Source organism: Lutjanus erythropterus, chromosome 15, assembly GCF_056507025.1.
Source record: "Lutjanus erythropterus isolate fLutEry1 chromosome 15, fLutEry1.hap2, whole genome shotgun sequence".
In the NCBI taxonomy this organism is placed as follows: Eukaryota; Metazoa; Chordata; class Actinopteri; order Lutjaniformes; family Lutjanidae; genus Lutjanus; species Lutjanus erythropterus.
Window position 1 is genome coordinate 21,157,867 of NC_139331.1, and position 25,091 is coordinate 21,182,957.

Genomic DNA, 25,091 nt, shown 5'->3' on the forward strand with positions numbered 1-25,091 from the left:
GATGTTCTGGGATGTTTTCTTATAGCTCATTCAGTATAAACTGCAAATAAATCCAGCTGAAACTGCACAAAGTGCACCATAGGCTTTTATTCGCAAAACAAATTGTTGGTGTCATGTAACATTTTACATTGAACTACTGTAAAAAGTCAAAATTAAAAGTCAAAATTCAAGAAAATTGTACTTCAGTATTTCCACCTCATACAACTTTATACTTCTACTTCACTACATCTCAGAGGCAAATTCGGTGATTCTTAATTAGAACTTTTTTGCATAAAACGTAGGATTAAGTGTTCCTTTCCTACTTCTTAAGCAAAATAAACTCTTTAAAAACCCTCTTGGATTAGCTGGAAATGCATCATCACAAAGCTGAAAACAGGGCTGTTTTTTTTAAGCTTGTGAAAAGTTAACTTTTTAGGATTATGTGGTTCTCACAGGACAGTCACGCTACAAACATATGATAACCCTAGTGAATATGATGCATTGCTGTCGATTAAAGTAGTATATAAAGTACGTAAAAATTAGCTCAAGCATCTTCAGCAGTAAAATTCAACATGCAGCAGTAATATAACCCAGCAAACAACCCAGATGGAGTTGCCCTTAAAGTAAAGGATCTGAGTATTTCTTCCAGCGCTGCTCTCCATGCAGCCACTCATTCACTTACCTTTTTTTCCCCACTGTGGAATAAAACTGAACTTGCAAAGACTTGAAATTTGCTTGAGACATTGTAGGTAATGTTATGCCTGATACAGCTGAATTATTAATGGTTCCGTTATTTTTGATTGTGCATCCATGCATTGTGAAAATTACAAATAACTGGCCTTGACTTTCTTGATGTGTTCCCTGTTTTTTTCAAGCTTTAAAGAATAAACATTTTTGCAGCAACGGCAGAATCATGATGCACGTGTACACACTGTTGTCAATGAATTTAATTTGAAAAGACTTAATGTGTCATCTGTGAACAAAAGTACTCAAGTGCTTACTTAGACGAAGACATTTTCTATTCAAAATAATATTTTTTTACACCACGCTAACATACTTCTTTCCATGGCTGTTTTCTATTGATTATTGTAGAGGGAGTTTTAAAATTGCAGTAGGTGTGTGTGCGTGTGTGTGTGTGTGTGAGAGAGTGTGTTTACCTCACATGAAGTTCCAGCATATCCAGGAGGACAAGAGCAGATTTCTACAGCTGCTGCTCTCCTCTCTCCTCTGGCAGAGGGATTAGCTACCTGCATTGAAAAGGAGTGGAGCCTACATACACACAGCAACACACACACACACACACACACACACACACACACACACATAAAAAAATCAAGCATAAACATGTTGCACACTGGTAGTTTGTCTACTTTTACAGTCAAACATACGCCTTCGCTTACATAAACAAGGCTATTTGGCTGATTAGGCTTTCAGAACTTTTATGACCCGAGTTCATTCTCTCATGCAGAATTTACTAGACAGCAATGAGCTTCACCAGTAAAACCGCCATCTTTCTGTTTAGGTTATGAAGGGTTAAAGTACAGGCCATAAGAGAGAGCTGCTTGAGAGTCTCAACTCTGGGCAAGTCGTTTTGCTTCATAACACTAATACCATCTCGTTTAAAGCTGCTGAGAGTTCACATTTGTTGCTACTATTCAATACTTAATATGTTAAAAGGTGTAATATATAACATTTTTGTATTAAAATGTCGAAAAACAACGAAACCTATGTTATATATTTTGTTGCTGTGTACTTACATTATCCAAATGTTTCCAACAACCAGAGAAATCTATCATTTCATTTAAGATAATAGTGTGTTTCATTAGGTTGCCTGTCAACAGCATCATTTCCCCTTTACCCTCTCTAGTGGCTATAACTTCCAGGAAGACACAGGAAATCCTGGATTATACATCAGAGAGGGAGGAAGGAAGGCAGTGAACATGACTAAATGTTATGTGAATGAAACTTGAACACATTACCTCATCCATGAATGTATTAAACACCACCTATTCACCTAGTCTAATGAAAATTGCTTGCCTGGCACATATCACCGAAATTGTTTTCAAGTTTCTCGGTTTATTTGCGCAGCATGCGGCCAGTTTTTCAAATAAAAAACCTCCATGGGTTATAAATTCATAATGGAAAGAGTCATAATTGAACTTGTTTGCAGTTTGAGGTGTTCTGTCAACAGTTTTTCAGACGCTTCTTTTATAATGATGATGTTCAGCAGTACAGATACGGACACAAAAATAGGAATAATTATATTTGTTTATAATATTTAAGCAATATCACTCAGGACGGACTGAAGATCATCATGGCTTTGATTCGGTCGTAGACACGAGGCTGCAGGTTCACATTACATTTACTGGATGATTTGTAGGAATTTTAAAGCAAACAGAATGATGTCTATGTCCAGGACACACAACCCGTTGTATGTTATCAATCAATAGTGCTCAACAGTTTAAATGTCAGTGTACTGACACGTATCAAATGTGTATGTGTGTCTGTACCTGTACACAGCACTGTGTTCTGTGCTATAAGAGGCCCGGACCATCAAGCTGGTCACATTGGCTAAAACAGACAGGAAATCCCTCCGACTGATTGGCTGTGCGCTCTCCGATACCCGGAAGTTCTCCGGAAGCAGAGCGAGGCGATTGGTGCTCGGCGAGTACGGGTACACCGGCTGGCCGAATCTTCTGTCAATAATCTTCATCCCGCCTCCCTGGCAGAAAAAGCAGAAAGAAACATTTTTAATTAGTTGCAGTTCACTTTTAATGCCAAAAGTCTAGAAAATGTCCTCCAAAACATAAATACAGAATGACACCCCTCTCAGACAAGACTTTGATATTCAACTGAACTGGAGGAAAAAAAAAAAGAGTAAGAGTGAATGATGTGTCATTAGGTAATGAGCTGCAGTTTCTATTGACATTTTGAATGGACTGAATGCAAAGTGAATTGAGCTCGGGCCTGGTATCTGACTATCTCTTGTTGAGAACAGATCAATGGCATGTAGCAGCTAACACAGAGTGACAACTACTGATGGAAGGGAAGAAGGAGAGAGAGGGAGAGCTTACCGTGCCAATAAACCATTAAATATAAACTAATTGACAGAGAGGAGATGGAGGGAGGGATAAAGAGATGGAAAGCAGTCACAGGGCAGAGAGATGCAGAGATAAAGAGGGGAAGAATGAGAGACACAAAGAAAAGAGGCAGATTGACAAGAAAAAAAAAGACAAAGTCACCTCAGAGAAAATTGTTTTCATTAAGTTTCTGAAAAAGAGCCTTATACTGTCCATCTTTTATTGTCTTTCACTTCTATCTTCACACCTAAAAAAAACATTAAATTCAGTAATTTAAGGATAAGGATTCCAATAGAAATCCCATGAATAGACCAAAACCAACAACAAGGCATTAGTCGACCTATCAGTAGCTCTTCCCCTGGCTCTCAGCTCCAAGCCCATTCAAATTCCCTTCAAATATTAGTCACAAATATATTATAAGAGCAAGAAAGAGGTAGTGGGAATATTACAGACACAAGAAGAGAAGTGTGAACCTGAAACTAAGATAAGTAAAATCAAACTCACTAAATAATAGGAAATTTAGGCACGTCTCAAACTTTTTTTGTAGGCTGATACAGTACTTAAAAGCTATAGTATGTAACATTTCTGTCTAATCTGCCTAAATTAAAATAGTTTTGTTGCCTAACCTGAGGAGTTTTGAGGAGTGCCTTTATTTTAATCTATTTTTAAAGATTATTTTTTGGGCTTTTGCCTTTATTTGGATAGTTACAGCTGTAGACATGACAGGAACAGGGATAGAGGGAGGGGGAATGACATGCAGCAAACAGGCCACAAGTGGGAATCAAACCAGCGACTGCTGCAGAGGACCAATAGCCTCAGTACACTCTATTTATAGTTCTTAACTTGACCATGTTGGTTGGTTTTTCAGGCTGACACACCACTTAAAGCTATTATAGGTAACATGTCTGCATTAAAATGTCACTAGACATATGTTTAAATTGTGTGCTTACATTATCTGAAATGTTTCAAACTGTTTAAAATCCATAAAATTCCATAACATCCATAATTTATTCGAGGTAAGCGTTTCCAGCTAGCCTCGGTGGCTAGTTGGCTGCAGTAACTTCCAGGACTACGCAGGATATGTTGGATACATCAGAGAGTGAAGGAAGGAAGTTGGCACATGTGACTGCACTTAATGTGAAAGAAACTTTATTAACTCGTCCATTGAAATTATTTCTGCCTGAGTCACGTCAGATTTTTATGAACTATGGTGGTGGTTTAAAAGTGAAGATAACAACGTTTACATCATTTACACTGTGCTATCTGTGCTGCGTGCTTTGTTTTACGAATCTGTTCTCTGATGTTGTAATGTGTGTGTTGTTACGTGCTGGATAAACTAAACTAAATCCCTCGCCACTTCATAACATCATCAAATATGTCTTTTGTTATTGTTTCATTGTGAGACCCCGAGCAGCTGAATTTATGTGGTTCGGAGGGGCAGTAAGGATTTAAGACAGACAGATGGTGGATATTCAGCTTTAATGATCAGCAAAACATTTGAGAGGAAACTAAACTGAATGTGCTTTTCTTCAGTTTACATAACATAGCCTAATATAACCCACACTGTGTATCAGTCCTCTGCTATACAGACAAAACTTGCTAGCAGGATTTGTTTTAATTGTTACCTTTGGTGTTTGGAGGGATTTTTTGGGGGAAAATCTAAAATAAAACCGTCCCTAATCTCCAAGTCTCTCCTCTTAAAATTGGATTTACACTTGAAAAATTGACAAAAACCTGACAGTGTGATGAAAGCATTTTAATCTCCCAGATGGTTCTGTGAGGAACATCTTTGGCTACAGCCAGTTTTGACTCCCAGCTTATCAAAAGCAGCAGCTTGGTCAGTTCCCCATATGCTTCAAACCATGATGCTGCAGCAGGGCTGAGAAATACATCGATATTATATTGATATCATGATATGAGTGTTGCCTTTTCCTGGTTTGAAAGGCAGCATTACAGTAAAGTAATGTAATTTTCTGACTGTTCTACCCGTTTTATTATTTACCTTTTCCCACCTAGTCATTCTATCCACATTACTGATGATTATTTCAATATATCGAAAATGTGTGTTTTAATATTCTGTAAAAGTACCAACAGTCATCTCTACAATGTTGTAGCAATAATGCTCACACTGCTCAGCCCTAACAGCACATAACTTTAGAGAATCGTGGAAATCTCTTACAGTTATTATGTCCGAACTGTTTTAAAACAATAGAATTATTGTAGAATTATTAATTAATTATTAAAACCAGTGGTCAAAGTTGATTTCCTTTCAAGGTACATAACATATGTAACTGACGTTACTTGCATTAATTTACAGAACTAAAATACTTTCTTTGACCCAAAGCGTGATGCTACAGTTGATTTGTTGCCTAAACCTCACCAAGTAATTGTCTGCCTTTATTCTGAAAGTCTACCTGGATGTTCCATATTTATAGTTGCTAACTTGAGCCTTGCATGTAAAAAAAAAAAATCTGGCACTACAGAGGCACCTACAGTGCAGAGTGGCTGCCAAAGCTGCCAAAGGAGAACTCAAAATATAATGATTTGCATTGGTGAGCATTATAATGGAAATTGGAAACAAATCAAATCATGTTTTCATCTTGTTGTTAAGCTAAATGAGAAACTCCAGATGCAAATAATTCCAGTACATCGGTTGTTGTTATTATTATCATAAAAGGCTTGGTATTTACTGATGGAGGCTGATGAAGTGGGCCGAACTGAGAGAAAGACGTGGAAATCAACAAAGCCGTACAGACAAACAAAGACAGAGAGATTATTGTCTATTCAGATCCCACAAAGTTACAACCAAGGCACGAGCTCCTTCCTGCGCTTCACAAAAACCACGCGATGAACAATATCACAAGTTGATGCAGATATGCAGAGAGTAAACAGTGGGGGGAAAAGAGAGAAACAAAACGAGACAAAGGCTGAAAGAGAGACAGTGAAGAAGGAGAAAGACGGTTGACAGTGTGTAGGTGGCTCATTATCGTCATCATTTGGAGAGGCTTTTTGTTGACAACAAGACCGACACTTGTCCTCCTCTCCTCCTCCTCCCGTCTCCTCCCTGTCTGTCGATCTCACTGACACGTCTTTAAATAACACAAGCTCATTGGTCTGTGACTATCCATCTTGCAGCTTTCCTGGTTCTTTACTTTTCACTCCTTTTTGTTTGTTTCCTTCTTTCCTTCCCCACTTTTTTGATTTTCTCTTTCTTGCTGTTTCTTTCATTCTTTCCTTCATCCTTGTTGCTTTCCTTCTAGCTTACTTCCATCTGTTTTCATCTATCCTCTCTCCCTTTACTTCTTTCTTCCTCCTCACTTCATTCTTTTTTATCCTGCCTCATGTTTTTCTCCTTTCTTTCTTTTCTTCCTTTTATCCCTCTGCTTTCTTCTTTTAATTCTTTCTTTTCCTAGCTATCTTTCTCGCTTTCTTCTGTTCTGCTGTGCTTCAGCCTCTGTTCCATCTTTCCTTCCTTCCTTCCTTCCTTGTTTCATTCTTTCCTTTCCTTCTTACATTCCCTCTTCCTTTGCTTCTTTCCTTCTTTCTTCTCTCTTGCTCACATTCTTTTTCTTTCCGTCCTTCCTTCCATTGTTTTGCTGTCTTCCCTGTCTCATTGTGTCCTTTCTTCTTTCTTTTCTTCTTTTCATTCTCTTTTTTCCCTCTTCTGTCTTGTTTCCCTTTCTCTCCTTTAAACTCTCTTCTGTCCTGTCTCTCTGTTCTATCCTTTCTTTTTCATTCTTTCCTTTCCCTCTTTAGGCCTTTTTCCTATCCTATTTCCATTTCTATCTCTCTTCTTTCCTTCTATCTGTGTCCCTTCCTTTCTTCTTTCCTTTCTATATTCTCATTTCTTCCTTTCTTTGTTTAATTTTTTCCTTTCCGTCTTCCATCCCTTATTGTTTTCCTTCTTTCTTCACTTTTCCTTTGTCTTTCTCTCTTTCTTCCTTCATTCCTTCTCTTTCCCACCCATGTGTCCTTCTGTTTCTGTTTCATGCTTCCCTTTTCTTCTTTCATCCTTTTTTCAATTCTTTCTTCCCCTTCTCTTTTCTCTTTTTTCTTTCCTTTATTTCCCTCTACTTATTTCATCCCTTTTTTCCTTTCTTTTATTCCTTATAATCATTCCTTCTTCCTTCCTTTGTTTCCTTCTTCCTTATCCTGCTTTTATCTTTTTTCCCTTTCCTTCTTTGCTATTCTCTGCCTTTCCTTTTTCCTTTTCTGTCCTTCCACTGTCTCCTGCTATCTCTATGGTTTGTCCTTTCTTCTTTACGTTCTTCTCTTCCTTCTTTCCTTTCATTGTTCCTTCTTTCCAAATACATAAAAGGCACAAAATTCAAAGTCACGATACAATTATTCTTTTTACTTTTGTATTCTATAATCACATCTCTACAGGATGAAACTTTATGTATAATTATTTTTTATTTTTGTTTAATTATTTTCCAGTCAGTGCAGGAGAAGCAGACAGTTCCACAGTTCATTGCAGCTTATTACAGATGCAGAATTTGATTTTCTTTTTCCAACTATTCTAAATAAAATTCTCTCTTCTTTAACACCTCATTGGTAGAAAGTTGTGTGTGAAATAACAGGATCATTTCTGCAGCTCTGGCACACTGAACACGTAGAAACACAAACACCAACCTGCTTATGTGCCTGCTTGTATTTGTGTGTGTATTTTACACTCTCACACACACTGTTGTTTAGTGATATAGGAGATATAAACAGTTAACTAATAGTGTTGCTGCTTTGCTTATTGCTGCCATACATCATATCACAACCCGCTCATTATAAAGACATAGAGAGAGAAGGGAGGGAGACTCTCTATCTGCATTTTTTATTGCTATGTTCAGCATTTCTCTGCCAGCTGTAGCTGCTTGTGTGTGCGTCTGTGTGTGAGCGTGTGTGTCTGTGTGTGCGTTTTAACAGTTTTATTTGCTAGTTCGTTTAGTGGTCTTCACCGGTGCAAAAGTCAATGGCTTGTGGGAAAAGATGAATAATGCTGCTGACACAAACACATAAACAGGCAAACATTCACACTGTGTGTTCATGTGGGTTTCCTCTGCTCGTGATCATTTCCTCCCACTTTAAAACCAAGCGTGTGTTAAGTGTTAGGAAGACTCCTGGTCAATGCCTTTGACCAAGGTGCTGCCCAGAGAACTGGAGCTTATTTTAAGGGCTCTGCACCGCACACTGTTCCTGAGGAATCTCACAAACTGGATTTAATAAACTTTCAAAACCAAATATATAAAACAGCACAGATAAAGGTTGTTAAACAGTACTCCATTAGATTTTAATATTAGCGTACACCGGTGCTCTGTGATATCTTTATGCGTGTTTGAAAAACTTACCTCTATGATGAGGTCAGGTTCTGAAGTGATTCTAATGGCCATTTGTTCCTGCTGGCTGGTGGCGTAAGACACTGTGTAAACCACACTCCCTCCATAGGCTGTAAGCTGAAGAAAGAGAGAAATAGAGATAAGCATGTTTGTTACTTGCAAAACTTTGTAGAGTTCTGAAAAATTATAGACGTCATTAATTGTGTTCAATGAGTCTACTGGTTGCTGATACACATATCAAAAGGGGTGCCAAAAGTTGAAAAATGTTCAACTTTGGGTAAAACGTTGCACTCATCACTGACACTTTTTACCCAGCACATCTTCAATTAAACTATGGTACTTAACGTTTCCTCGCCCACAACATAACAACCCACATAGACCGGGCAGGTCCGTCGTCTCTTCCTATGTGCTTCAGCCTTCCCCTCATCAAGAACAAGGAGCTACTTACTTACAAGGAGCTAGCTACTTGCAAAAATACATTAACTGTCACCTCTGCAGATATTCAGTGTCACAGCAATCAGAGCACTTTCAGAGTGTTTACAGAAGAGCGCCTGGTGTTTTCAGCTGGGGACACGGGGCCTTAGCAAGCTGCTACTTGTACACATTTGTTCACTGGCATTGAGTTTATTTTATGGTGTTTATGGAGTTCATCAGGCTTAGCTAAATGCTTTCAGATTCAAAACAAAACTGTAACTTGAACATCGACCCCTGAGGCCACAAAGGAAACCGAAACTAAGAACAACCTGGACAAGGGTAGGTAAATAGATGACTGAGAAACACTGAAGACATAGCAGACAGTTTGAGGTATTTTGGTGTGATATCGCAGTTCTTCATTGAGTGGGTCCTTAGTCTGTTTGTCTTGTGCAAGCTTGTGAGGACACACACACACACACACACACACACACACACACACACAGGTGATGCTACAAAAATCAGTTCTTCAAATGCTTTTATAAGGAAAGAAGTGCATCCATCTTGTTTGCTGGATCACAAAGATACAACAATGCATTTTTACACTGAATGTAAAAATATAGTTCCAAGAAAACTCCACAGGGCATTGATAAGTAAAAGAACGGAAGCTAGTTTGCAAGACACAGGTCATCCGGCAATATATTATTTGTGGATCAACTGACAGTCACATGATTGGAGCAAATGTGCAACAAAATTGAGCAGCAACCTGCAGAATCAAAGTCTAAAGAAGTCTCAGAAATCCCATCATAGCATTAAACATCAGCTTGAATAATTAGTTGAACTGCAAAATAACACTTGTTTTTGAAGCTGCACGTTTGGTACATTTCATACAGTATGTACAACTTGAAACAGTGAAACTGCATTTTGTGGGTATCTTGCAAAAAAAACAACAATATAATTCTCACATGTATATAATTTAAGATGCACTGTACACCAATCTTTTATGATACCAGCACAACTGCACCGACCCCACTTACACTTCAACAGCAACACAACGAAACCACCACAACTACAGCTTCCGATAATGAGAGAGTGCTTTATTTAAAAATGTTTAAAAAGTAAGTTAAAACAAGAAAATGCTACAATCTTTGTTGTCTTGTGTGTTTCACTGCAGAGTTTCTGTCGAGTCCACAGAATGAGCTTCAGGTGGAGAAACGCTGCGTCTGCATGATCCTGAAATTTATTATTCTGCTCCAACCTGAACAGTAATGGGTGGGAGAGCGAGATAATAATGCCACCATAAAAACAGAGAGAGGGGGACACTGAGGAAGAGGAGGGGGGAGAGAGACGAAGAAATAGAGCTGGAGAGATAGAGGGGTGTGAGAGGTGGGCTTAATGCCTCTATAAACCTCTTCCATTCTACATCATTACTCTCAGTTCTTAAACCGAGAGGAGGAATCACCCATTTCACAGCTGACTGAAAATACACACACACGCATACACACTAGTGGGCATGAAGGTGTACTTGGGTGGACATTTTATTGACTAACACTTATTCTCCATCTAACCCCATTTGCTGATTTAGACTCCAGAAGACAGTAAAATCATAGTTTAAACACACTACACAGCCTACACATATCAGACACTTGTGCTGCTCAGCCTCCTTCACCGTGAGCTTATCTGCACTCCAGTGTGGACGCTGCATCCACACTTGAGTCTCTTACACAGAAAAAAAAACCCTCCAGTTTGTTACACGGCAACAAAAAAGCAGGATGATGACAGCAAAAGACACCACAGAAGATGTTCAGACAACACTAGACATTCTGCATAACAATAAATCACATTTAGTTTATTTGATTGAACATAATAAATTCCTCAAGCCAAATACATCTTAGAAATATATATTTGTATTCCAAACATTTTATAGGTATGAATGTTTGTTAAAAGAAAATACTTAAAGCTTGCTTAAAGTAGGAAGAGCCGATCTAACATCTGTCTGATACTGGCCAAAATCACTGAATCAGATATTAAAAAAACAGTATAATCCGAGTCGGTCCATTGACAAGCTATTCCCGTGTTCTGAGAGGTAAAATTTCTGTTTTAGTCAAGGGAGTGTGGCGGCTTTGAAGAGAGCACTGACCGCAGCTTCAGTTCCTTGTTAGAAAAGGCTGTCTGACGGCAAAGTAAAATCATGAAAATATTTTATATACATGAAAAATATATAATATATCTGGAGACAGGGTCAGCAGCTGGACATTGCTTAGCTTCCATGCTGGAACTTGTGAGGGAAATGTCAATCAAAATGTGATCTGCTACACCTACACAGTCCTGAAGAAACAACAAAAGGTGTTCTTTTTGAACCAGGTTTTCTAATAGTTACAAACCATGAAGTAAAAACACTCAGATATTTGTGGATGTTCAGTAAGAAACTAAACTTTGATATCATATGTGCATTTTTACTATTTAAAGTCTCATTTCCAGGGGCTTTAATGTAAAGCAATGTTTACCGGACACTTACTGAATATCTTCAGCTCCGAGAAGTTTAACCAGAGTGATTTCCTTTCCCAGTTTATATTTATTAAAGAGCTTGAAAAGTAAATATACGCTGGATTTCAAAAGAATGAAACGAAAGCTGAAGAAAAATGACAAAGAAAAGCAATTTGAAGCTGAAATACGGTACGTTTTGTTCTTCTTTCCTTTTCAGAAAACGCCTGATGACACCAAACGGTTGCAAAAGTCTAGAAGTGCTTTAACTCACCCACTTGTGCAAAGAAGTCTTGCATAAAAAATTGATTTGCTTGTTTCATCCTTGTTTGTGCTCTTTACTGTTGTCTTCAGTAACCACTCAGCGGCATATAAATTCAGGAGCAAAAGAAAAAGCTTCTGTATTCTCAGTTGCACTTTTACACTCGTGGTACCTGTACTTTGTGGATGATTCTCTTTCCACTTAGCACACCTGAATTTAGCAATTTACTTCCTTTGAAATTATTGACATTTCTCAGAAAACTCATTTCTCTGACGCCATCCACTCAACCTGGACAACAATCGAAGCTTTTGTCATGGCAACCTGATGACCCATCTCTACCCTGGGGGAGAGGAAATAAAAGAAAGAAAACACGGGAAAAGAGAAAAGACCAACAGAACAGACTAGCACAGCAGGAGAGAGGAATTAAGGAGGGGGAGAAGGGAATTATGGGGACTGGAAACGAAGGAACAATAAACACTCAGATACGCAGAAACACACACACAGCTACAATAGACATCAGTCTGATCCCCCTGAAAGCTCCATAAGCCTGTTATTAACTCTATTAGTCAGAATAAGAAGAACAAGACGTAATCCTTGCTGTTAAAACCCTCATCAAGAACCTGAAACAATCTTCATTAAAGTGAACCTTTTGTCATGGCCATGAATTCATTCACGGCCATGACAAAAGTCATTCAGCTTCATATGAAGCAAAATAATCTCATATAATTAAATGCATGATGACAAGATGAAAAATCTAATTTATTGATTTAGATAAACTTTTTTAAGTTATTGTTATTGCTGAAACATGCAAACATGTGACAGAAATATACTCATTGGCACTGGAAAATGAAGTGTGAGGTTTGGATTCAAGAGCAACAGACCCTGAGATGATCAACAAATGTAGTCGTCATCTTTTGAACATGCAGTCAGATCAGGTGGACGCACCGCCACAGACCACTCCAGGAGAGGAGGAGGAGGCATCAAAGCACACTACAGAATTACTTCCTGGGTGTATACATGTATCTATAACTATTTATTTTATATTTTCATCCTACTGTATTCTGAATTTAATTGATTATCCCTATACATGTTGTATTTTGCGTGTATTACTACACTCTAATTTTGTTATACAACCCTGTGTTGTATAATAATAATGAATGACCTTGAATCTTTGAATATTGACTGAAAATATTTGTTTTTGGTTCATTTTGCATATCAAAGGTTCTGATGCAGTTACAAGGAATATTTTGCATGCTGCAATGAAAGTGTACAACATGTACAAAATGTACAAATTCCTTTAAAAAAAAAAAAATCCTTGGCCTAACATACTGACGAAAGTTTCATTGACATACGAGTTAGCATCCTCTTTGCTACTGCTGTTTATCTATTAGAGCGAAAACAAAGTGAACACGCAGAGCAAAGGTGAGAGGAAGAGGCACGGAGAGACCGGTGAATTGAAAAGGAGGATGGAGGTGGACAGAAATTAGGAGATGAAAACAAAAGATGGGATAAAGTGCAGCGAGATAGTAGGCGAGAGACACAAAACAAGGATGAAATCCACAGGAGGAAAGGAGAGAGGGGAGTAAACGAGGGAAGCAAAGTTAAGAGATTTAATTTGCTGCCTATGCTAAGGAGTGGGTTCAGCATGGAGCGAGAAGAGGTGTGAAAATGAGTCACTATCGACCTCAGTCCTCCTCCAGGGTTCCCACTAGAGCCCTGATGTAATATGACTTTTCCAAAAACTTTAAATAACCAAGCCGGAGCATTTTAATGACCTACAAGTGTTAGTCGGTCCTGATTTTAATACTGTTGTTGTTCTGCAAAGGTCAGATTTCTGCTACTGTTGGACTTTCTGCAGAGAACAAAATACTAATAAATTATTTTATAGAACAAATTGTGTAAAACAAGGAAAAACATGTTTCTCTTCTTTATGCATTTGTCACACATAAAACTGAAGGTGAATAGTCACAGTAAATTAAAGGGACAGTTCACCACTAAAATCCAAAATACGAACTGTTCCTCTTACCTGTAGTGCTATTTATCTAAATCATCTAGATCAGTGGGATCAAACCTCCAGCTCACTAAAGTTGCCATAGTATCAGAGTTTTAGACTTTCACACTCAATACCTCTCTCAATTCCACGGCAAAAAGTCCTAGTTATGCAAAATATGATATATTTTGTTTTGTCTTTTTATTAAAAAGCTGCACACAATGCTGGTACACAAAGAGACACTGATGACTCTGGTTTTGCTTCAAGCCAAACTTCAGGGAGGACAATAAAAACTGAACTGAATGGAGGTCTTGAATGAGCACTGAGATGTTTAGATTTTATAGCTTTTCCTTTTGATACTATGAAATGTTCCCACATACAAGACACAACACTGTCAGTCATAGCTTACTGTTCACGTAGGAGCCGCTGTTGGGAAATGTCTTTGTCCAAAGAGAGAAAAATGGACACAGAATGTCACATTTTCCAAGAAAAACGGACCAGTTCTTTTTTTCTTCACGTGTAAAGATAACAAGCTGACTGAACGTGGACAAACTGTCTTTGAAATTGCACTTATTTTCCTACATAAGGATGTGAATCATGGTTAAATGGGCTGTGTGCGACCCATGAACTAAAACGAGTTTGCCTGTGTGTGAGTGGACCCCTGGAGAGTCTTGGAGACATCAGCTGTAGAGACGTCTGCCTGCTCTATGACGGAACGAGATGGCCATCAGTTTGTAGTTCTCCGCTGTAAACGGTTTCATGTAGAAACTATTTTCTTTCTACCAAACAACGCCCACCAACCAACCCCAGCCACCCCCTGAACTCATTTTTCACTCTCCTTCCATCGGGCTGCAGATACAGATCCCTGATCTGTAAAAAAGCACCCTGTTTGCTACAGGATTTGTGCCCTCTGCCATCTCTGCCCTGAACACACCACAGCACTTGACATATATGGACTCTCTCCCTAAGTGACTGTGCTGTAACCTGTGGTCTGTATATTGTAGCTGTTTTGTATTGTTGCTGCAGCTGTGGTGACAATTTTCCTCTTTCAGAGAACAATAATTATCTAACTATATCTATCTATCTATCTCACCATGGAGAAGAGAGCATGCATCTACTTATGGAAGAGAGGCTCATGCACATTTCACACCAGAACAAACTAGATGGATAAAAAGTACTACAGACCAGGGTAAAAAATCAGTATTTTTGATTTTAAACAGTATCTTCTGATGGTCATAATTAGTTGTTTTCTCACATGGTGTCTTGTTAGAACATGAGTATAAATGGGCATATTCTCACCACTTTGATTTTATGCAACAAAAAGGAACAGAAACACGACAAACTGAACTACGGTGATTTTAGAGGTATGAAACCAAACAACCACCAACTTTGTAGGTGTATAAGAAAAGTACAGTAACTGGGATGAAACAAATGACTGATTGTTGGGAGTAATGACAGTGCCTAAACTGAAATAATAATTTAGCATGCAACTTTTCTTTGTGCCCACCACATGCTACTTTCTTCAGAGAAATGTTTGCCAATCTGCATTCGTACGCCTCAATTTTCGGAGTACAAAAGCAGACAGTGGCAAGCGACGCTCTCTTCAGGAGATTGGGCCGAGAGAGAAAGAGGGTGGGGGAGGGAGCAGGAGGTGGGGGGGGGACAAAGGAAATCATCCTTCAGGAAATGAAAACCAGATTGTCACAAAAGCTTCAGAAAACAAACTCCCCTAAAATGACTCACAAACACACACACACACACAGGAACACACAAGAACAAATACCCAGCGAAACAAAGACATACACACAGAAACATAAAAATATAAACACACACACACACACACACACACACACACACACACACACACACACACACACACACACCTGGGTCGCCTCTCTGATGCCTGTGGTTGTTTGCAATTGGTATCGGGAGTTTTCACTCTGTTTGTCTACTGGTTACACACACACACACACACACACACACACACACACACACACACACAGACACACACAGATGCACACACAGACTGTTGTTGTTCCTAGCAGTAGGGTTAGATTGGCTCCAGATGGACCAATAGACAGTGTAGTGCCGAACAACATTCAACCAAACTGACCTTCTGTGTGAGTGTGTGTGTGTGTGTGTGTGTGTGTGTGTGTGTGTGTGTGTGTGTGTGTGTGTGTGTGTGTGTGTGTGTGTGTGTGTGTGTGTGTGTATGTGAGGGAGAGAGAGAGGGCGATATACTGTATGCTGGCAAAGAGAAAAGAAAGTCCTTGTGGGGGGAAAAAAGAGTAGCAAAACCAGAAGTCCAGTCTGTGAGTATTAACACAGGGGCATGTTCGAGCGCTGTCTCGTTCGGTTCGATATCCTCGAGGACAGCCTCTGTGCAGAATGACTTTCTGCTGTGCTGCATCATGCCTGTTGTAAAATGTCACTCACCCCATTTACACCTGGTTTTAAAACAGGATCTGTATCTGTTATCCAGAACTTTGTACAGAAACTTGAATTCAGAACGTGCACAGTTATATTTTTTGCTGTGTAATAAGGAAGACAAGTGTGAGAATATTTCTTTTCTTGACACCTGGTGAGTTTTTTTTTTTATTGGACATAATGAATGCACATGGTGTGAGCAGCGTATGAAAGTCAGCGCTTGCACACATCTCCCTGAAAACACTAATATATCTTCAATCTCCAGATGGGCTGGCAGTGGCTGATATCGCCCAATCCTACCATCTATTGGCTGAATATGAACTTTTAACAGGGTGGAGGTAGAGCACGCCCAGGTTGCAGAGGCATCGTATCTCTTGTCTTTCTTATCCTTCACGGTTTTCCCAAAATTATGCTTTTTATGACGCTTTCATGTTATACAGATATTGATGCTTCACAAATTCTCAGAGGGGAGATAAGATTTGGGAAACAAAGGCCTGATTAATTAAACCAAGTTACTGTGAGCAGGAATGACAACCACAGCGTATTTCTACTCTGGAGTGTGGCAGCAAACTTTTTTTCTGACAGTGCACCCTGAAAGTATTTTATTTCCTGAGTGTTTTTTCGGGGGGGGGGGGGGGGGGGGGGGGGGGTAGTTGATGGTATGTTGAATCGGTTCCCCCCTGCAGTTTCCCTGGACAGAGAGAATGTTTGGGCAGCTGTGGGACAGTCCTGCTTTCACACTGCAGAGGTGGAGGTACTTGTTTTGGACTCCAGGCCTCCAGAAAAACCCATGGCCAGGGGGTCCTCTTTTGTACTCTTCAGCCATAAGAGGATGGGGGTGATGATGTTCTTGATTAGGCCCACAGACACTTGTGTATACACGCGCATACAGCTATGGACATGCATTCATTCTCCCTCATACAGAGACTATTTGATTCAGATACGCCTCCGATCTGCATTTTTTTTTTTTGTACATGCGGTTTATATAACCGACATCTCATTCAATAAAACAATATATTTTCTACATGCTGTAGTTTTTGCAAGTTCTTTAGCAGAAACAGCACAGAAACTCATATTTTCTGTGCCATTTGAAACACAGAAGGAAGCTAAATTATTGAATTTTGAGGCGGTTTTGTGCAGGACTATGACATGATAATTATCCCTGCTGGTGGCAGAGGAGAGGTTGGATGGACTGTAACTCAGTATGCACATCTCATCCAGGAAGATGACTAAGAGCAGCTCACTCATTTGCTTCCAGCCTCTTAGAGCCAATCAATTATTGTTCTGCACTCCCACGGCTCACTGACTCTTGAAAGTCAACTTCAGCAGCTTGCTGTGTATCAGACTAGAAGTAACAAACAATGGCAAGATGACACCCTTTATTGAATACAGTCAGTGCAGATTCAACTGTGAGGCCGGGGTCAGGCTCACGCATGCAGGCACTGTGGCATCAACATCATGACAATTTTAATTCCCACGTCTTAACAGTTACCAAGAGCTGTTCACAACTTTTATGCCCTTTCATGTTTTCCAGAAAAAGTACAGCGGTGAGGGGAACAAAAGTAGCTTCCTCTGCAAAGAGAAAGTCAGTGTTTACTACAAATACAGGCTGTGTTCAGAATCGTATATAAACATACTATTTTTATTAAGTGTGATGTCAAATTCAGTGTGTGGTGTATTCCAACTGCATAGCATGTGGATATTGTGCACACAAGAAATGCCTGGTGGTGTCCATCAGGGTACTTTGTTCCTGTGTCAAGCCCCCACCCCCTTTTGAGTGCAGTCACTCTGATTGAACTGGTTGTCAATAGAAACTCTGAGGTCTCTGCCAGTTTAAATAAGACAACCGTATCACTTCTTGGCTATTAAGAACTAAAATCCTCTGGCCAGTCAGGTGAAAAATTATTCTGTTGTTGCAAACCAAGGGTCAGCACCGTTACGTAGAAAGAATTAAAGAGATAATGGGTCCTGTCAGTCTGCCCCCATCAAAGTGGATGAACCTGACAAACACAAACTACCTCGGTGAAAATCTTCAGGTAATGTATTTCAGACATCTGTCCCTTTTTACATCATTAATACACTTTTTTTTGCTGATTTGGTCCTGTTGAACCAAACTCCACTGTAAAATCAGACAAAGGCATCACTGAAACTCTTTTCTGATTCATTGTGATCTACTCACACACACATACGGACAGGCCACTCTTACAGTGCTCGTTTTCACCGTGGTCATGGGACGTGACGCGCGGCTGTTCTCATCCGTGGCGGACTGCGAGGTAGACCGTTCTCACGCTGTCCTGTAGATTTTTACAATGTTCATATCCTGCTTCATCTCTCAGTTCGCTTCTGAGAATTTTAGAGGTGAGAAATCAACTGTGTAGATTTGAAATATTGGCAACTTTATGAAAATGAATGGCAAATAAAAATACGCTCCGATGTTTTCTTGACTGTAATTAACATGGCTGGGTTATAATATTATACAAAATAAAGAAATGACCTCTTTTTCAATTATCCTTATGACCATGCATTAACCAATCCAGGACTTTTAACCAGTTTAAACATCTTTAAATCAGTTTTTGTTGGATTATCACTTCAGCCTCTTCTTCTGCTTCTTAGTATAGTGTACCAATGGTTGCTGCTAACACTGCCTGGTCCAGCTTTGATCTTTCTAGTTATTTTACCTTAATTCTTTATTCTTCTTTAAATCAAACTTAAACCACAAACAATAGCCTTTACTGTTTAGTCCCTCTTTCTTTAATTTGCCTTAAAATAATACTGGAAAATATTGCTGATTTATGCGTTTCGATTTTCCTTCAGTGGTAGCCCAGACCAGCAACCTTGGGATCTATGTAGTCATGTGATGCAGTAAAGACACATTGCTTGAGTATACTTCAGCGCGAACAGTGTGCAGTACATACTGATTCAGTATGTTGTAGGGAGTACGTTAGAGTATTGTGTTTCATGTTAGTGTGAGTGTCGAACGCAACAACTGTAGCAAACTGAACGCAGACACGCACTGTGTCGTATATTTTGTTTGACATTCATTACATCTTTGCAATGAAAACACTGGTGAATCAGGATTGTGATGATCATTCAGGTTGTTTTACTGGAAATGATAACCAGGTGTAATGATTTTCTTTTTTTTTCTTTTTTTACCTGAGCCATGGGATTGCTGTGTGGAGCTTTTGCACACACTTTCCAGGAACACAAATTTGTGTGACACCAAATTATTTGCTTGATGAAAACTGGAACAAATCCACTGTGATTGATGTAAAGGCACTTTTTCAGCCATGTAAGAGAAAAAAACGAGAGGGAGAGGGAGAGAAGAAAGTGAGGAAATGGGATCTCATGCAATCAAGACCAGATTAGAAGTGGCACTATACACAAACTCCTCTACACACATTTTTCTCTCTCATAAGTCACAGCTCAGCAGCCTGGTAAAAAGCTGATGTTCCTTGTGCTGAAAAAGGGAGAATTTCTTCCACAAAGGTATTTTAAAGAAACATTTTTAAGACAGATTTCATTCATCACAACTTTGAGGTGTCGGCCTCTATGGCCAAGGTGAAACCGGAGCATTTTTCTAAACACTTTTCAGCCTCAGCTGTGCACCTGTAGCAGGTTTTCCTCTCAACAGCATTCTTATTTTGTATTTCTTATTCTTTACTGGACAATATAGAGGACAAGCAAGGTGCAAAATGTTTGGAGAAAGTTGGTGTCGCTAGAGGCCGAGTTAGGGAGGGAATTGATGAAATGTAATTCAAGCTGTGCTGCGTGTTTGTGTGTGTCTGTCAACTTTCAACATACTTTGAGCTTTCTTTGATCAGCTGTCAGCAAAGGATATGTTCCCTCTCTCTATGTTCATCCCTCACCCCCCTTATTTCCCTGCTTCAGTCTCCAAGCAGTCTTTCTCTGTCTGTCCATCCTGCCACTCTTTTTCTCCAAATGATCAGCATTTCTTGTTTTTGAGCCTTTTATCTGCTCTGGCTGTGAATCTGCTAGTAAATCTGGGTACAAGATGGATTCACGGAGGTTCGGATTTGACAGCTTTTGACAAAGTCTCAGGTTTTCTCATATTTTCTGACCAGTTTCTTACTCAAACATTCCCAAAAAGTTAGGGAGGGTCAAGAATGAATTTTGAAACTCCACTTTTGGGCCAACATAAACAAGAGGTACTTGATCCAAAGCTCCAGAATAGCTACTAAATGGTCAGAGTAGTAATTTGAATTACAAAAATTAAAAAAATCAACTAAATTCCATTATAATCACTATTGACGGTTTGGCACGGATTGAACTATAAACTTATTAAGTGTCTAGAAATTACATGCTCTCATACTTATTTTCTACTTTAAATGGAGAAATACAATCGTATGCCTTCTGAATTCAAGTTTCTCTCTTTTACCAAACAAAGACAACCTTAATTGGCTCGTTAACTCTCCGGAAAAAACTTAATTCAAACTCAACAGAAAAAACGTGTAGAACTCACCAAAACCATCTCTGTTAGTCTGTCCACTCTTCCAACAATCACCAACACTGGTTTGGTCAAAATAAATCCTTCATTCGTCGAGTGAAAATAGTTTAAAGAGTCTGACTCTGCAGGCTGTTTTCCTCTCACTCCTCACCCAGCTCAGCGCACTCATGGTCGGCTGAGTGGGTGTGTACTGCGCTGCTGGATGAGAGCACGGTGCAGAGCAGAGGCTGTCAGTCTGCAGACTATTACATTAGCAGAATAAAATGACAAATATTCCCCTAAAAATTGGCCAAAAAAAACAACAATCGGTGATGATATATTTGTCCAATTGCTTAACCCTAATACGTGGGCATGTTTTTATGTTATTGAATACTGACATATTGCTGACATATTGAATTATCTTAGCAAATGGATATGATGAATATTTAAGAAAACAGTTGGCTATTTGCACATCAAGCAGACAAATGTAAAGTTAATATTCATTCTCCTCTTTGCTCAGTTTTTGGTCTCCACTCTGAAGGAAAATAGCTGAGGGCTAACTCAGCTGCATCTATTGGAAAAACAAGTTATTCATTTATTTAGTATATTGACGTGAGAGGGCTGAAATTAAACGTGTGGCCTGTTTTTTCATGTCAGACAGTGAAAACAAGTTGTAGATGAAACACATATATCTTCGCCTCAAAAAGTTTCTTTTGCAAACAGGTGGTTATTTACACTTTCAGCAGACACAAAGCAACATTATCGTTTATTTCCGTCATATTTCTGGGCATGTGACAATAAGTCCAATATTTCTGCTTTCTTTTTAGCTCTGTTGGCTTCAGCTAACTCCTGGGGGAGAAGCTTTGTAGCTACCAAATGCCCCACTTTGTTCCAGGTTGGTTGCTAATTTTATGTGTCTGCTGTTTGGCAGGGGTGGAAGAACAACTCAAATTGCTGCAATTAATTATTTTTTTAAGGTACTTGTAGGATATTTTTTCACGTCAGTAACTTAATTTGTAATCTACTTAGTTACTTTTAAAATCATAATTGAATTGAATTCATATCCAAACCTCTCACCTGCATTTTTTGGAGTAATTTAGACCGAAGAGTTGGAGAAACAGAAACCCCTTATGACTGAATGATTGCTACTGATAACGCAATAGCTAAAAAGTAACTAATTCTCTGAGTAGTTTTTGAGGAGAATATTTGGTATTTTTATTCTGTATTTTTTAATCACAAGTAGCTTTACATGTAGTTGAGTCATATTTCAGTAACATAACCGTACTTGAGTACAGATTTTCAGTGATCTTTTCAGAGATCCTGGGGAAAAGTTGTCAACACACGTGTCACAGTTAAAGAAGGCTGTGTTATAAGTCGTGCTCAGTTTTTCACATATGTTGACAACTGCTTGAAAAGTTTCAGCATCTATTCCTTAAATAATTTTAATTTATAAGTTTGGAGGCAGTTAAAAGTGTCTGCCACCTCCAGTCTTAGAAAATAGAAACATCACCAAAACTTATTAAAAACAAGTATTAAACAAGCTGAGCACTTCATTAAAATAATGCTGCACTCTCATACTTGTAACATTGCAAGTTTAAATTTAACTCTTCCCGCCGATCCCTTCACTCCACTGACAAATAAACCAGACACTGCAGAAATATTCTTCTAAACAGAGCACACTTCAATGGCTATCCTTGAGAACGAGGAGTCCATGAACTAATTTAGCCGATAAAATGCCCAATGAGCATCAGTGGAGCATTCTTCTATTCTGGACCAATGAGCATCCACAGAGCACACTAATGGGCCAATGAGCATCCGTGGCATTTAATGATACAAGAGGTCATGCACGAGAATTAAGAACGTTATCACACAGACATTTATACTCTTATACATCCCCTGCTAGCTTGTCATTACACACACAGCCTGTCACTTCCAATGAGACACGCTAACATGACAGACAACGGTGTGTGTGTGTGAAAGAGGCGCATAGTCAAGTCACATAGCATCTATCTCTGTAACATGATCAGAGATTGAAGCAAAGAATCGCTTCTTCATACAGTACTCGCACACTGCTTCTAGCAATCACACACACACAAGCATGCACACACACACACAGACACTCACACACATGCACACACAGAGTGGTAATTTGTTTGTTTCCCATGTTTGGAGGCATTCGGTTCTGCTCCGCTGTCCCTAATGCCTCCAAAACACATCATTATCTGACTTATATAGGCCTGGGAGTGCGTGTGAGTGTTTGTGTGTGTTTGAATGAGAATACGCCTTTCTGTTTGTGTGAGCGCATGTGTGTGAGCGTGTGTTTGTGTGTGTGCGCTAAGAGAAAAACAGTTGATTATCGAGTTCAACAGGCGAAACACTGTTTACCCTGAGAGACACAAAGCCAGCGAGAGAGACAGAGAAAGAAGAGAGAGGGAAGAGAGCTTGAGGGAAGTAGAGGGAGATGATTTAGGAACAGGGAGGTGAAAAATGGGAGTCCTGGAGAGACGGAGCGAGAGTTAGAGGAGCAGACCAATGAAAAGAAGGAGGGATGGAGGGATGGTTAGAGGGAGAGAGGGAGGGAGGGATAGAGGTTCAGACAAAGAAGTGAGATGACAAGCCAGGCCTGCAGGGTGTAAAGTAATGAAATTCTGTGGTATATTCCTCTAAGCCATGACACCCAGACTAACATCACAGTCAGTCTGTTGTTGTAGTAGGGCAACAACTCGACTTCAGAAACATGGACTGCAGCTATTTGCCAGCTGGAGTGATAAAGTCTAATCGTGGCCACAGAAAAACCGCAGCACAAATTCAAACAGTCGACATTAGCAGGAGCAGATAAAGAGGAGCGCGGCTGGGAGGGAGGTGAACATCCCAGCAGGATACGTTCTCACCAGACTTACAACCAGGGGATATACTTTTAGATCACAAACTGGATCTGTTTATATATTCAAGCCCGGCCTAATGATGTAGCCTCATGTCGGCTTCTACATATTTGCCTGGCAACACTTTCATTAGACTGTAAAATGGTTGGAGCTGTTAATGTTGTGATGTGAACAGTCAGTTAGCAGCAACCTGAAAGTAACCTGACAAATCACGCACTACATGACAGCTCACCTTAGAGTTAGTACAGTGTGAACAGGTTGAAACAACACAGAACAAAACAGCACTGAGGTATTGATGTGACCTTAAATGGTCTGATTATTGGTCTACGACCTTCAGAATAAGAAGATACTGCAAATCACACCATCTTAGCACTCTAAAGCAGTTGAAATTTGAAGACAGAAATCGCATTATACAGCAAAACATTGTGAAATCGGGAAATTTCTTAGTGTGGCACTGATTAGATATTCTTTTGGTTTGTTTGCTTTACAACAGATACAGTATTTGCCACCCACCCTTGTTACAGAAATAACAGGGGCACATCTTCCATGAGTACAAGCAGCGGTGCAAACTCATCAGGTGTGAAAAAGGTGGCAAAGATGCAAACCCCCTAGAAAGGTCCGGGGGAGTGTGTGTGAGTGTGCTCTTTAGAGCTGCTGCAACTGCTGCTTGGTAAATTAAAAGACAGGGGGTTTATAAATTGATTTCACTCCCACTAGAACTAAAAAAAAAACATCAGAGGGTAATTTTAACTAAGCCTCTGTCATTTTAAGTGAACTTGTAAAGTTAGTTAAAGGACTATAACAAGCATTCTGTTCAACTATATTGTAACTAATAGCTAATGGTCATAGTAATGTTAGACAAGTAGTCCAAGAACCCAAACATGACTAACTTCCTAGAGGTGGAATTTGGAATAAAAAGTACACTAGCTCATGTTATTCTCCATGAAAATAATGTTAACACCCAATGTTAGATTCAAATTGTTATGGCTAGCGTTCGCTAAATAAAAACAACTCAACTTTATCAAGCTAATTAACAGTGCTAAGCTTGCTGTATCATCATATATATTATAATACAAATACAGTTAACATATTGCTACTGGAACCACTTGATTATACCGCAAATGTTACGTCAGCATCACGCTCGCATCTGTCTATATAGGCTCCATACTGTCTGCACATTTCAAAGCGTGCAGTAGCAAATGGGCAGCCAAACTTTCTGTGCAATATGCAGTTTTCCTGCAATATGTGAATATTCCTGATCTTTTTATCCATCAACACGATGCATAAACAGTGTAAGAGTGCTTGTGGCTGCACTCACAGAGGTATTGGTGATCAGAGCAGGGGGATGCTTAGCAGTTAAATTGTCTAGTGGCAGAAAATGTACAGATTGCCCACAACACCACAGCAGAGAAAGTCCAAGAAGTTACCGTGTTTTGCTTACTAGATGCCAGGTAAAGTGAAAGGCAAGTTAGTGGGATTAAACTGGTGCAGAGTGAGCTGATCTCTGCCTGTCTAGGGAGCACACTTTGCTCCACCTAGACTGCAAAATGTGGATGTTTTCAGTGCATTTTTACTGGGTACCAGCCTCACGGTTATGCACGTATATTCAAAAAACTAGCCTTCAAGTCTAAATTACCATTTCAGCTTACTTTTAAGACCTGACACAGCTGGGACACGGGACGCACGTAGCTAGTGAAAACAACTGCACTGATAAAAATGCAAGCACTTCTGTTGCATGAGACGTACAAGTGAAGATATGTCTGATTCAGTCATATTGCAGTTGAGATGCAGGTAAGAGATTCTTA

The 25,091-nt window shown here is 39.4% G+C and overlaps 1 protein-coding gene across 1 annotated transcript in view; it reads right to left on the minus strand.

The window, feature by feature from the left end:
- The window catches only part of lama2 (laminin, alpha 2), a 256,482-nt gene that overhangs the window by 135,429 nt on the left and 95,962 nt on the right, over window positions 1-25,091 (minus strand). Inside the window, exons 15-17 of the mRNA XM_084737401.1 lie at window positions 8,399-8,503; window positions 2,490-2,701; window positions 1,137-1,248 (exon numbers count right to left, since the gene is read on the minus strand). Of these exons, the coding sequence (XP_084593527.1) occupies window positions 1,137-1,248; window positions 2,490-2,701; window positions 8,399-8,503 (429 nt within the window). The remainder of the gene's footprint in view (window positions 1-1,136; window positions 1,249-2,489; window positions 2,702-8,398; window positions 8,504-25,091) is intronic.